This window comes from Lepisma saccharinum, chromosome 20, assembly GCF_977018435.1.
Source record: "Lepisma saccharinum chromosome 20, izLepSacc3.1, whole genome shotgun sequence".
NCBI lineage: Eukaryota > Metazoa > Arthropoda > Insecta > Zygentoma > Lepismatidae > Lepisma > Lepisma saccharinum.
In genome coordinates this window covers 40,357,891-40,370,796 of record NC_139248.1, presented here as the reverse complement: position 1 = coordinate 40,370,796, position 12,906 = coordinate 40,357,891, and the positions used below count along the sequence as shown (strand labels likewise).

General features: G+C 41.0%; 1 protein-coding gene across 1 annotated transcript in view; it reads left to right on the top strand.

The window, feature by feature from the left end:
* Positions 1-485: 485 nt before the first annotated feature.
* The window catches only part of LOC146003242 (tryptase-like), a 76,054-nt gene continuing 63,633 nt past the window's right edge, over positions 486-12,906 (top strand). Inside the window, exon 1 of the mRNA XM_083141417.1 lies at positions 486-722. Within this exon, the coding sequence (XP_082997543.1) occupies positions 642-722 (81 nt within the window). The 5' untranslated portion in view covers positions 486-641. The remainder of the gene's footprint in view (positions 723-12,906) is intronic.

Here is a 12,906-nt window from a genome sequence, read left to right as displayed (position 1 = left end):
TTCAATACCTCACGGATGGAGTCTTCTCTGTACAATGTTGCTATGTTACCCTTTCGGCTCATGTTTATTGATGCAATAAACATGCGGTGTCGTTTCTACCTTACAAAAGCAACAAGGTAAGAAATATGCCCAAAGAGACGGTAGTTATCGCAAAGAAAGTACTTGCAACCAATATCCTTGCAAATAAGTAACACCGTAATCATTTATGTAGCCATTTCTGGTGGCGGAAACCGAGGTATAAGTGATTCATCTTATGACATTCACTGTCTCCCTTATCTTATAGTCCATAGTTTAGTAACACTGTTACCTATCCTATACGAAAGCATCAAAGCTCATCCTTCTGCCATGCAGAACATTTGCATGTCATTGTACGCGACCAGCGCGCGCAGCCGATTAGGATCTAATCTCTGCCGTGGCATTAGAAACGGCCATCAAACACATAATGGCTGTTTCTGCTCTCGTAATTGTTCATTGGAAGGGGACATCTCAAGCAGAACAATTAGCGATTCAGAAGCCTGGTGTAACTGCATTATCGACTTCTATAAACACTTTTAGGTTGTTTCTTAATCATGGTCAGACGCAGCTTTCATTGCCTTTCATGACTCTATTTGTTCGCTGTATAGAGCTTCGTGCATGGTGCGATGTCCAAGCTATTTATGCTTGCAGTTGTAGTTGTGAACACGTTGTTGTGTATGTGCACTCATTATGTAGAAGGTAACAAGGTAAGACGTATGATCACGGATGATCTTGTTATTTCTTGTAAAATTTATACACTATTGTGACAGTTATAACCAATAAATATTGCGATGTGATTAGGAACAAACTAAGAATTTGATTAGAGAGACGTGGTATACAAGTAACAATATATTTACTTTACTTACAGTAACTAAACTGTTTCTTGTATGTCACAGTTAATGATAAATCTTGTGATATCTAGTCGAGTTGACTCGCTTAAACATTCATAATCATATTCAACATGTTCAACCTGACATCATCATACAGTACCATTTTAGAATTGATCGATGTTCTTTATCTTACTTCACTTTTGTCTAATTTGAGGAGATGGGGACGAGTGATGATATGATGAAGTTGATGAATGGACACTCACAAACATCCATGCCCAGGCAGGGATTCAAATCCGGGAGCCCTGGCGTCGTACCCCGATGTGCTAACCACTCCACCACGGGAGCCGGCAGGCAATTTTAGAAGAACCAGTTGAATACGTATGATGGGACGCGGGAAACAGATAAAGGAAATCAATTCTGCACATAAAAGTGTATTCTAACTAGTAAAATTATGTAAGCATTCACCATTTACCTTTATATTATGTTCTAAGTCGATAGGTACATATTTGGTGCAACGGGTGTGCGTTATCATTGGAATAAGCAGTAACATAATTTCACATTTTCCTGAACCGCCGAACTAATAAGTACCATAAGTACCGGGCGTTAAACAACATTCCGAATGATAAAATAAGCAGTGTGTGAATTAACAGGGAGGAGCCGGGGATTACCCATATAAAAAATGTATCCCCGGTGGAAGAAGAAAATATTCATCCCTGCCAGGGATGTCTTTATCCCCACCACATATACGTAATATACCATTTCTTAACAATGGAACAAACACCACTGAAAAATCATTCGGGAAAACAGTTAACCTTTAACACAATTGAATCCTGCTTTGCGAATCAAGTTTTCTGTCCCTTGCCAAACAAAGTACAAAAGCCTACCGCCATGGCAAGAAGAGTTGATTTCGTCAGCCTTATTCGTTGGAGGTACGTGGATCACATTCTTCCGCCGCACGCCGTCATTGAGTTTAACGGGCAATAGATATTTGGTCACGTTTTCTCGGTGTTACTAGTACAGTCAACGGCAAAGGCAAAGGTAATGGTAGGCAAATTGTCCACAGCTATTTTCATCCCTTTTTTTGTTCTGCATCCTGTGTTGTTTTAAAGAATGAGACTACGTTGATTCGAAGCAGGCATTGTAATCTGCTTATTGAAGTCATTATTTCAATTCATTGTCACCGTATTGTGTACTTCAGACCGAATGAAAATGGTGGTGGACAATTCGTCTACTATTTCTTTCGCCGTTGGGCGTACAATAGCTCTTTTTTGTGTATGGGTTTAGTTTTCTTAGAATGCAAATATACTGGGGGGTTTCTAAATTACGTCTAAATGTTATCATAAGATTTAATGTCCTAAATACTTAGAAATTGCATGCAACAGTAGGGTTTACAAACTGGTAACATTCAAATTCGCATACCTTAAAAAAATTACCCCCCACCCTCATTCCCGGGAATGGAAATCACAAATACGACTGATTGGGGGCATCTTCCCATAGCGAAAAGCTTAATTCGGACACTGAAAATAAGTATTATACCGGTAAAGTGAAACAATATTACGTTAAAGGAATAATAATCTCTTTTGCCTGTTCACTAGAATACCAAACTGATGTAAACAAAAATAATGATTTCGAAAGATGCAATGATTGACCAAATTATTTATCCGCCGTGCATAGGATCTGTTTTCCGGAAATATGGCGGCGAGCGTGATTTATAGCAAATAATTGTGGTAGAAACTATTCAATGAATATAATCCATTCTAATTGACAACTAGGTTGCATGCTATACATTTGTTTTAAAAATGTAAAGTTATTTGAACCCCTTCCATTAGGAAAGTAGTTAATTAACATTCAATCTAAAAACATTCTTACTAGCTTATTGTATTTAACATATTGTACCGGGCGTTAAACAACATTCCGAATGATAAAATAAGCAGTGTGTGAATTAAGAGGGAGGAGCCGGGGCTATATAATGAATGAATCAATTATAGCTTCATATGTTCCGTCATTGATAAATTAATTAAGATGTAACAAAAAAGTTGACAAACGTGTTAAAAACATACGGAACTGAATCGGATTATCTGGCACCAGAATTAATGGTTTCTAAACAGGGAAGCAGAAACAGGACAAGATAACATCTTATGCTAAGAATACATTCCTTCGCGTAAATCTCCAAAACAACAGGAGAAAATTGATAAAATTTCAAGGATCATAACATAAGCATATTACATTTCAGTGCTTCATTAAACCTTTTTAGCTATTTTTGTAACGTGTCCGGGCAAGCAGTGTTTGTTGGACGCTGCATTGTTTTAAATGGATCTTACACTTCTAATGCAAGATTTTTATGTTTCATCGCTGTGGAAACAAGCTAGTAACATGGTATTTAACCTAATCATCATTGTTATGTCCATAATTCTTGAATTCTTCATCATCATCATCGTAATCGCAATTTTTTGCAGCATAGTATATGAAACATGTTAGGCCGGAAGGTAGTGTGAGGAAATTGTTTTATTTGCTCATATATTTTTCATTTTTTTATTATAGTGTTAATAATATTTTTATGATATCTTATTAAATACTTTATTTTTATTAAACATTTGTTAATACGTATGCAAGTAATATTACAACTTTTGTTTAGTATATGTTTACAAACTTCGAATAAAAATATTGCTGCAATAATTATCTGTATGATAGATACATTACGTACATACATGGATACATTACATACTTGATGCATAAACATTAAAAAACACTTGTTGTCTTTACATGTAGTAACTTATGCTGTTGTACACTTTTTACATAGGCGAGTTACTTCACTGTGTTCATTGCACACAGACAGGTTGCATTTACTGCAACCCTGTTTCTGTACGGCTTTTCCCATAAGAGCACAAATTATATCTCCTTTTTTTAGATGAACAAGCAGCATTAGAAGCATTTGAACTAAGTGTCTGCTTCGAAAACTGTTGCATGGACATAAGTGTGCTTTTATGAAATCCTTTTTTTATCTCCTCTGAATGTGAGGAAGAACAAGCTACATATATCTTGCAGGAAGAGGTGGCACGCATTATGCTTATTTGCATTCCATGTTGGATGAAGCTTCTTCCACATGACAAATGCTGCAACTCCAGCTACCTCTAAGCAATTCATGAAATATTCAAATGACCATCGGTTTGTTCTTCTTTGTTCCAACCAATGTTACACGATTCGTCAAAAGACTGTCCGTAAGTTCCTTATCTGTGAAATAATTATCATAAGTGATGTTTCGGTGTGATCTCTGATAAGGCTCAGTCAGGTTTTCCACCACCAGTCTCCTTAGACCTTGAGGTTATATGGATGGCCATCCCCCCTCAAGGCCAATGGGCCATCCCCCCAAATAATCCGTCATGCGTCCCCCCAAATCATGTCATAATCCTATAAAGTATTTAATTACGACAGCGTGTCTACTGAAAGGAACGTTTATAAAGCTTTATTGAACGCTAAACTTGATCTGCCCCTCCGCAAAAATAGTTTGGATGAATACGTAGTATTTTTTTGCTATTTGAATACCTGTTATATTGCCCATGTAAAACAGTGTTTGTGGGTGGAGCATTAGATTTTAAAGACCCAGAATTGTGGTATTTAACACAAATTGTTACACAACTTAAGATTGAAAATTCAATCTGGGCAAACCAAATAACTTGCTTCCGTTGTCGGTTAACCAAACACTGACTTGTTCATGTGACCGATTCAATTATTGTTTCACGAGACGTACTCGTATACAGATGCCTAGTTAGACGACACGAAAATATAATAATGAAAATAAGGTGTCTCCTTCAAAGAACTTACCCCCACTGCAGTGCACTGCTTGGCTTGATTATAATTATTTTAGTAATGCACAGCAACATTTACATGGATTTTACCTTAAGTGTAAATTTACTTGCTATAGTAAAATTAGACTGCGACAATATATTAGGAATGCGAATTTGACATAATATTTCTGTTTTATTGGCTGTTTTGGGGGTATAGACAACTGCTTCAATTTCAAGTTTCGTTACAAAATTGTATATTTGTAAATAATTGTTAATGTTGTTTCCGTGTTCAATTTCAAAAATCTCAGTTGCAAGAGTAAATACAAGAAACTTTTCTTCGAACAAAGAAAAAACTGTTGGACTTTTGCGTCTCTTCTGTTGTCGCCGCTCGCCGTGTGAGGTTTTGATTTCAAAGCATTTGTGACATCTATCCCGGCTCGTGCTGATATGCAAGTTTCAAACAATAGGTAAGAATATGCGAGACTTGATTTGAGTTCCATGACATCAGAATTTAGAAATAAACAGTCCTTTTTAACTGCTTTACTCTTAGTTGTAACGTGGTAGTGGAGAAGTGAAGTTCTATGGATCAACGATTTGATGTACCATGCCGAAACGCAAATGTGTTTTTTATAAGAATGGTTTCCCGACATTACGTATGGAAACTACTCCGAGGCAGAATGTCTTATCTGTCCACCAGGCATTTTCGTTTCAGTTGCTAATAAAGGTATTTCAGTGTTGTGTAAATACAATCCCATTATCTGTCTAACTCATTGGCATTCAGGAACCCGAATGTTCATCACTCCACCAGCACGAACTTTCCATTTGTTCCTATCTTGGTGAAGCACAATCCAATCTTCATTATCTTTATCAATCTCTTTCAAATCTACTCTAATATTATCTTATAATGAATGTTAGTGGACAATTTAATTATGTCCTTTTTTATATAAAAATGTTCTCTGGTAACCCTAACCGATTCTCTTTCTCTTCCTTTATCACCACAAATCGCGCTCATGTTGTTTTGTGCCACGCATGAATTGTAATAACTAATAATGTATTAGAGAGAAATTCAACCACTCACTACTGCAGAAGTTTGCTACGTCCCGCGAAGCAGTGCACTACACAAGTACACTTACCTTATAAGCTCAGCAGAGCATGCTGGATAATCCCAGGGATCGGGTTGAGATACTGCGTTCCTTCCCCTTGGATCCACAGGTGAAGTCCAATGACAACCCACGAGGTTGTCCTCCTGATGCAGGTATCCACAAGTACGAAATACACTTTCGAAATAAAGAAAAACCGCAATATATTCAACTTTACGTTTATTATAGACACGCACGTAAGTAGATAGTAAATATGCCTTTGAGCACAGCTTTGATTTCTTGACCAAACGACCGCAAAAAGTTGAAAAACTCACTTTCTCTCCCTGTTCCGGGCCTCATTTATTGCGCTAACGATGTTTCACGGGCGCAAAAAGGCAGTGATGAGTGAAAGATGAGCTCTCATCCTCTCATCCTTCTCATCCCTCTCATTCTTCTCATTCTCCTCTCATCCTCTTTTTATCCTCCTCTCATCCTCTCATCTTCCTCTCATCCTCTCATCTTCTTATTTTCTCATTTTCTTATTTTTTGAAAGATGAGTGTACCTTATCGTAATTTTCCAAGTCTGGGACCAAATGTTTATATATCGTGACCTTCGTAAACCTCTCCTCTCATCCTCTCATCCTCTCATCTTCTTATTTTTTGAAGGATGAGTGCACCTTATCGTAATTTTCCAAGTCTGGGACCAAATGTTTATATATCGTGATCTTCGTAAACCTCTCCTCTCATCCTCTCATCCTCTTATTCTCTCATCCTCTTATTCTCTCAATCTCTCATTCTCTCATTCTCTCATTCTCTCATCCTCTCATCCTCTCATCCTCTCTACTTTTAGAATATTGTCGTCAATATTAGAGATGAAGTTGGAGTGCTGGAATCAACGGGGCCAAATGTTTATATATCGTGATCTTCGTAAACCTCTCCTCTCATCCTCTCATCCTCTCTACCTTCAGAACATTGTCGTCAACATTAGAGATGAAGTTGGAGTGCTGGAATCAACGGGACCAAATGTTTATATATCGTGACCTTCGTAAACCTCTCATCCTCTCATCCTCTCATCCTCTCATCCTCTCTACCTTCAGAACATTGTCGTCAACATCAGAGATGAAGTTGGAGTGCTGGAATTAACGGGACCAAATGTTTATATATCGTGACCTTCGTAAACCTCTCTCTTGGGGGAACGATGTGGCATATACACACGCGCGTGCTCTCATCCTCTCAACCTCTCTACCTTCAGAACATTGTCGTCAACATCAGAGATGAAGTTGGAGTGCTGGAATCAACGGGACCAAATGTTTATATATCGTGACCTTCGTAAACCTCTCTCTCGGGGAGGGAACGATGTGGCATATACACACGCGCGTGCTCTCATCCTCTCATCCTCTTATCCTCTCATCCTCTCATTCTCTTATTCTCTCATCCTCTTATTCTCTCATCCTCTCATCTTTTGAAAAATAAGTGCACCTTATCATAATTTTCCAAGTCCGGGACCAAATGTTTATATATCGTGACCTTCGTAAACCTCTCTTTTGGGGGGAACGATGTGCCACACACACACACGTACGCGCGCGCGTATGCCTCTCATTATTTTCCGTATTGTGACGCAAAACAAACCTTTCATCCTCTCATCCTCTCATTTTCTTATTTTTTGAAAGATGAGTGCACCTTATCGTAATTTTCCAAGTCCAGGACCAAATGTTTATATATCGTAACCTTTGTAAACCTCTCTCTCGGGGGAACGATGTGCCACACACACACGCGCGCGCGCGTATGCCTCTCATTATTTTCTGTATTGTGACGCAAGCAAACTAACAAATAATAATTGTTGTTTTTTTAGGATCCCTGGCCCCTATAACCTCGCCAGCGGTGCGTGGTGCCCAACCAAAAAAGTAAAAGGTTTTCTAACGGCTGCGGTTATAGATTACCGCACCTCTATAGAGTTTCACGTGTTTGTTTTTTTTTCTCTCAAACTTCCATGAAACTCTACAGAGGACCTCCGTAATGCATGCAACATGTACTAACGACTCTAGTGTTATTTTGATGTTGTAATATTTTTGGATATAGAGTTTTATTGTGAGATATAGATAAAAATAATTATGTTTATTATTAATATTTTCTTGATGAAGATGGAGAATGTATGTGTGTGTGTTACAAATAAAGTTGCATGCTTTTTTTCTAGTGTGTGTGTATGTGTATATGTGTTTTGATGTTCGACAGCATCTGAAACGATAAAAAAAAAAAAGAAATTTTATTGTTAATTTTCACGTGTAAAAACAACAGCAAATTTTGTGCAAATTTTCTGATTGTCTCGTGCTATAGTGATGAAAAAGATATTGTAACTGATAACTAATGAAATTGACATTGTAACTGATCTGAACTAGTGAAATTCGTATTGTGCCATTCTAACTGATTGTGCTAGTACTAAAAATTTCTTATTGTGCAAGAAAATAGATGTTAAAAACCTGTTAAAACTGCTCTGTGACCCTCTCGTTCTTCACGTCGTAGGCGAAGAACTTCTCTGCAATCAGGATGACACTGCATAGGGTATCCTCGGGCAAGGCATCGTGGAACTCGCAGACGACCTTGATGTTGGTTCGATCGTTGACCACCACCTGCTTTCTTTTTGTGGTATTGATGACGGTCATGGGTCTCCGTGCTTTGAACTCGCTGGGCGTGTAGTACATGTCCACACTTCCCTCGGTCACGCGTTTGTAAGCCGAAAACGCTTCGTAAAGTTTGAGATAATCGTTTTTGGTCACGTCGAGGTTGTAATTCTCGCGCGGGAACACTTCGTTCCTGCCGTTCTTGTGATAAACGTTCTTGATCTTGCAGTCGTCGAATTTGCTGGAATCTTTTTCCTGATTCTTGTCCCTCCCGGTCTGAAAGAGCACTACGACGAAATCTGGCATGTCGAACTGTATGTTGTTGAACTGCGTCGTCACGTCGAATTCCATGTGACTTCCGGACGCCATCTTTTGCACGCACTGGTAACCGTGAAAGTGAATCGGCACCTGCGGACTTTTCAAGATCTCTGCTTTGTATTTGAGGGCGTAGTTCGTTTCGTATTCCACCACCGGCATTCTCAATTCCATGCTTCGGATGACGCACTTGGCTGCTTCGGGTAAAGTGTTGGGCAGTGGCGTGGTGCCGTCCGGACCCAAAGTAGCGTATCGCATCAGTGCGTTGTTGTCGTTGGCCGCTCTTCGAAACGTGACTCTCAGTCCTCCCTTCCACATGATCTCCTTGTAGTCCGAGAAGAATCCTGGAAGCAGACGCATGGGAAAGAGCACTGTGTGACTTCTCGTCGATATTTTGGTCCCGGCTTCGAATCCCCCGGCCTGGTAGTACGCTGCGTCCGTTTTGGATAATTTCAAAGTTCCCACTGCCGTCGACGTGATGCCTGGATAATCTATTCTGTCGATGACGGTGTTGTGTTTCCTCACCTCCACCTGCGAGAATAGGTGAGGCACGAAGTTGTCCACGAGTATCAAGTTTGCTGCTGCAGGAAACGCGTCTCCGCTTTCTTTCTTCACCACGTCGAATTGAAGGTAGAGGTCCGCTCTGTGAGGATGAATGAACCCGTCGCCTACGTCCACGTCGTATTCGATCTCCCTGTTCGCTTCGTTCAGATTGGCAAACGTGCGACGGTTGGGAGGGAAAGATTGCAATTCGTAACTTTCGATTTGCTCCATTTTACATGTATGGTTATTTATTATACGTTGATCTCCACGATGGCAGTAGTTGTTGCACCTGCGAAATCCACCACGTCTCCTTTCTCGTTCGTCACCACCAACTCTATGTCGTCTATGCGGTTGCGACATACTGGAAAATAGATCGGCGAAGAGGGCGTGTAGATGATCGGTTCCATGAATTCGGAACTTGGTTTGAAAGTGGCTATGATTCCCGTCTGCTTGTGACTTCCTAATCCGTCCGAGGATTTCGTGATCATACCTTCCGCCACGTTGCAGTGTACGTTCAGAGTCTCTATGGCCAAAAATTTAGGAATGTTTGTTGCCGTGTGCTTGATGCCAGCTTCGAGTTTTGTGTTGTTCTCGAAACCTAAAAGTTCTCCTATGGTGCCCAGGTCCACGGTCTCCGTCGCCGACAGGATTTCCACTCTGTGCGTGACCGAATTTTGAGAAAGGTACGTGCCTTTGGGTAACTGAGCTTGCAAAGTGGAAAGATTGTATTGTCCTGGCGTGACGACGATGTGTTCGCTTCCGACGCTAATTTTGTTGTTGTGCTGCGTAACATTAGGTATGAGGTACATGCTGTAGAATGCGCGCAGAGCCACGGATTTAGGATAGACGATGTCGTCGTGCAGCGTGAGTTTCAAGATTGAAGATTCGCTCGTGAGATGGAACACGCCCATCCTAGTGATGCTGTTTTAGGTTCCACAGTGCTTTCTGGAAATCCTCGATCGTAGGGTTATTTATTTTAGAGAGAAACGCGATCACGGAGAGGCAGAGATGACCGCAGTTCACGTCTCCGAAATCTTGAATGCGTTCGTCGTTGTAGTATATAGAGGTTTTGTTCGTCTTCAGATAATGAATTAAATTTGTAGGTGGAACACCTCCGAAAGAATCGAAAACAAATGCTTTATCATCATTTTTGTGGTAACATATCCAATGCGTGCCTGGATTTTCTTGACCGTCCAAGTTGACTACTCCACATTCTCTTCTTTTCACGCTTGAAGGTAACGAGTCGGACATAAAAATTCCTCTGAAGTGTTTGATTTGTAACTGTTCGATCAGAGATTCAATGTCTCGGTTGGTGAGTGCTTCTGTTTCTTTTTTTTAAACTTCTTCATCACGCCCTTTCCTCCTTTCTTCTCCATGGCCAGGTTGTGACGTTTCTGTTCTTCCAATTCCGCTTTGTTCTTCTTCGAGTCGATGACGGTTTTCGCGATGGCGGCACTTCCGCCAGCCAAACTTCCAACGGCCCCCAATGCTGCTAGGATGGCCGGGATGCTGAATATGAAACCTCCGATCTTTTGCTGTTTCCGCGAACGCTGCAACCGTCTCAATTAAGGTGTGCTGAGCAGTAATTTCATTCCATGTCCTTTCGACAAGCAAGAACGTTTCTTCTCGCGTTGTTTCTTGGTGAGTAACCCATCGAGGGCACCTAGATTTTTAAGATTGGAGTATGGTATCTGGTACACGACACCCTTGGGCTTCATGTTGATGCTCTATGTGTTATTTTCATGGTATGTTATTTATATATATATTCTGATATTTTTTCTTGTGTAGTTTTTTACGGTATGTTATTTATATATAAATATTCTGAGATTTTTTTTTCACGGCCCCCGCAGTCGTTACACAAATTCTATTACGTGCTTTGTTTTCTTGCCAAGAAGTTCCTTTGTCCCCTTGTACACGATTCGAGTTTTGTTCTCGATTAAAATAGATAGCTTCTCGTCGGATAACATGTTAGCCTATCGATCTGGTAAAAATAGACTGTATTGTGCGTTGAGCAACAGGCGTACCTTGGGACCATACTGAGTAGAAACGATTGAACCGGAAGTTATCGTGTAAGGTTTGTCGACTTCCAATTCCCGAATTTTTACATACTCGACTGACAAATTTAGCATTTGTTTTAATGCTTGGAGGTCACTCATTTTTTCAGTTGTCATATCGAAGAAGAGAAAATTTTCAGTGTGTGTGTGTTAGAGAAATTTAATTTTTTTTTTTCACGATGTGTGTTATTTATATATACCGAAGATTTTTTTAACAGAGGAAGAAAGTCCGTGCTTCGGAGAACGCGATGATGTGCGTGATGATTTCTTCAGTTTCCTGTTTGGACTTACGCCAATCATCAGTATACCGTCTTCTTCCCTGCCTCGCCTCGTGCAGTTCATCCAACCTCTCGTTCAATTTCTCCCCCGCGGCCGAAAGCAGAATGTTGAGATCACCACACCTCAGGCCGCTGATCTCCCGAAGATGGTCCTTGAGAACCATTTCACAAGGGATGCGAAATTCCGGCGTTGTTCTTGCTATGATTACAAGTTTCCCTACATCTCTGTTTACTACTTTTTTGAATATTTTAGATAGTAGTTCGTACGGCAAATCAGTTATGCAAGACATGTTGTTTTTTTCACTCTATGTTATTTATATACCCCACCCCAATTTTTGTTTCGTGTTCATGGCGATGGTGGTACCCAGTGCGGCGACCCGTTCACCCAGCGATGCGTCTCTGCTCACAAACCTTTCGAAAGCTGCGTGCTCTAACTTTCTGTCTGCTTCGTGACGTGCATCCAGATCCGTCTGCGTGGTGTTGTAAGCGATGTCGTGATCTTTGCATGCGGCGTCCAACGGATTCACACCCTTGTCTCCTCTCTCCAATCTTTTCTCGAGTTTGGTACCCGGTCCGCAGTACTGGTAGCCAGGTAGATGCATCTCGAAAGGTAACTTGTTGATGATGTCGTTCACAAGCCCCTTTCCTTCGGCCACGTTCCAAAATTTAGGAGGCAGCGTGTTGATGATTTTGATGAGGTAACCTATGCCCTTGTCGTCGTTCACGATGAAGTTGGAAAGTTTCGTGCTGATCATGTCCACGATGCCAACCTTCTCGTTGTAGAAATTACGGTTGCCTGCATTCTCTTCGCCGGCTATCACCAACAATCGGTCCACGAGCTTCCTCACGTCGTCCACCCAAACGAATTCTTTGGGTAACGTGTTGTAGCGTTAGACCCCGCTGCCTGTTTTGACCTGGTTCCAAATCGGTTTGATGAGATTCCTGTACTTCTCGCCGCTGCTCGATTTCACCCTATTCTGCGAGGCGTCGTTGTTCTGGTACAAGGCATCCGTCATGATCAGAATTTCCTTGTAACTCTGGTAATCTTCGTCGGTGTAATCTTTCGGCTGCTTTTTGGCGACGAGTTCCCACAGTCCCACCGTACCCGGATACCTGGTCCAACTATCCTTGTCGCCTAAATTGACTTTAATGTCGTTACCTTCGAAGGTCACCTTCGATTTCCCAATCTTCCACACCACACCGCCACCTTCGTTGGTTTCCATGCTGGGATACAATCCGAACACTTCATCCTTGTCGAATTTCCCCGTGCTCAGGTAGTCTCGTGCCAAAGGTCCCAACTCGATTTTATCCGAAGACGTGCTGCCTATGGCTCGACGTCCTGCCGGTGCATCCTTCAGTTCGAACGGCGTCGAAGGAATGCTTGAAATG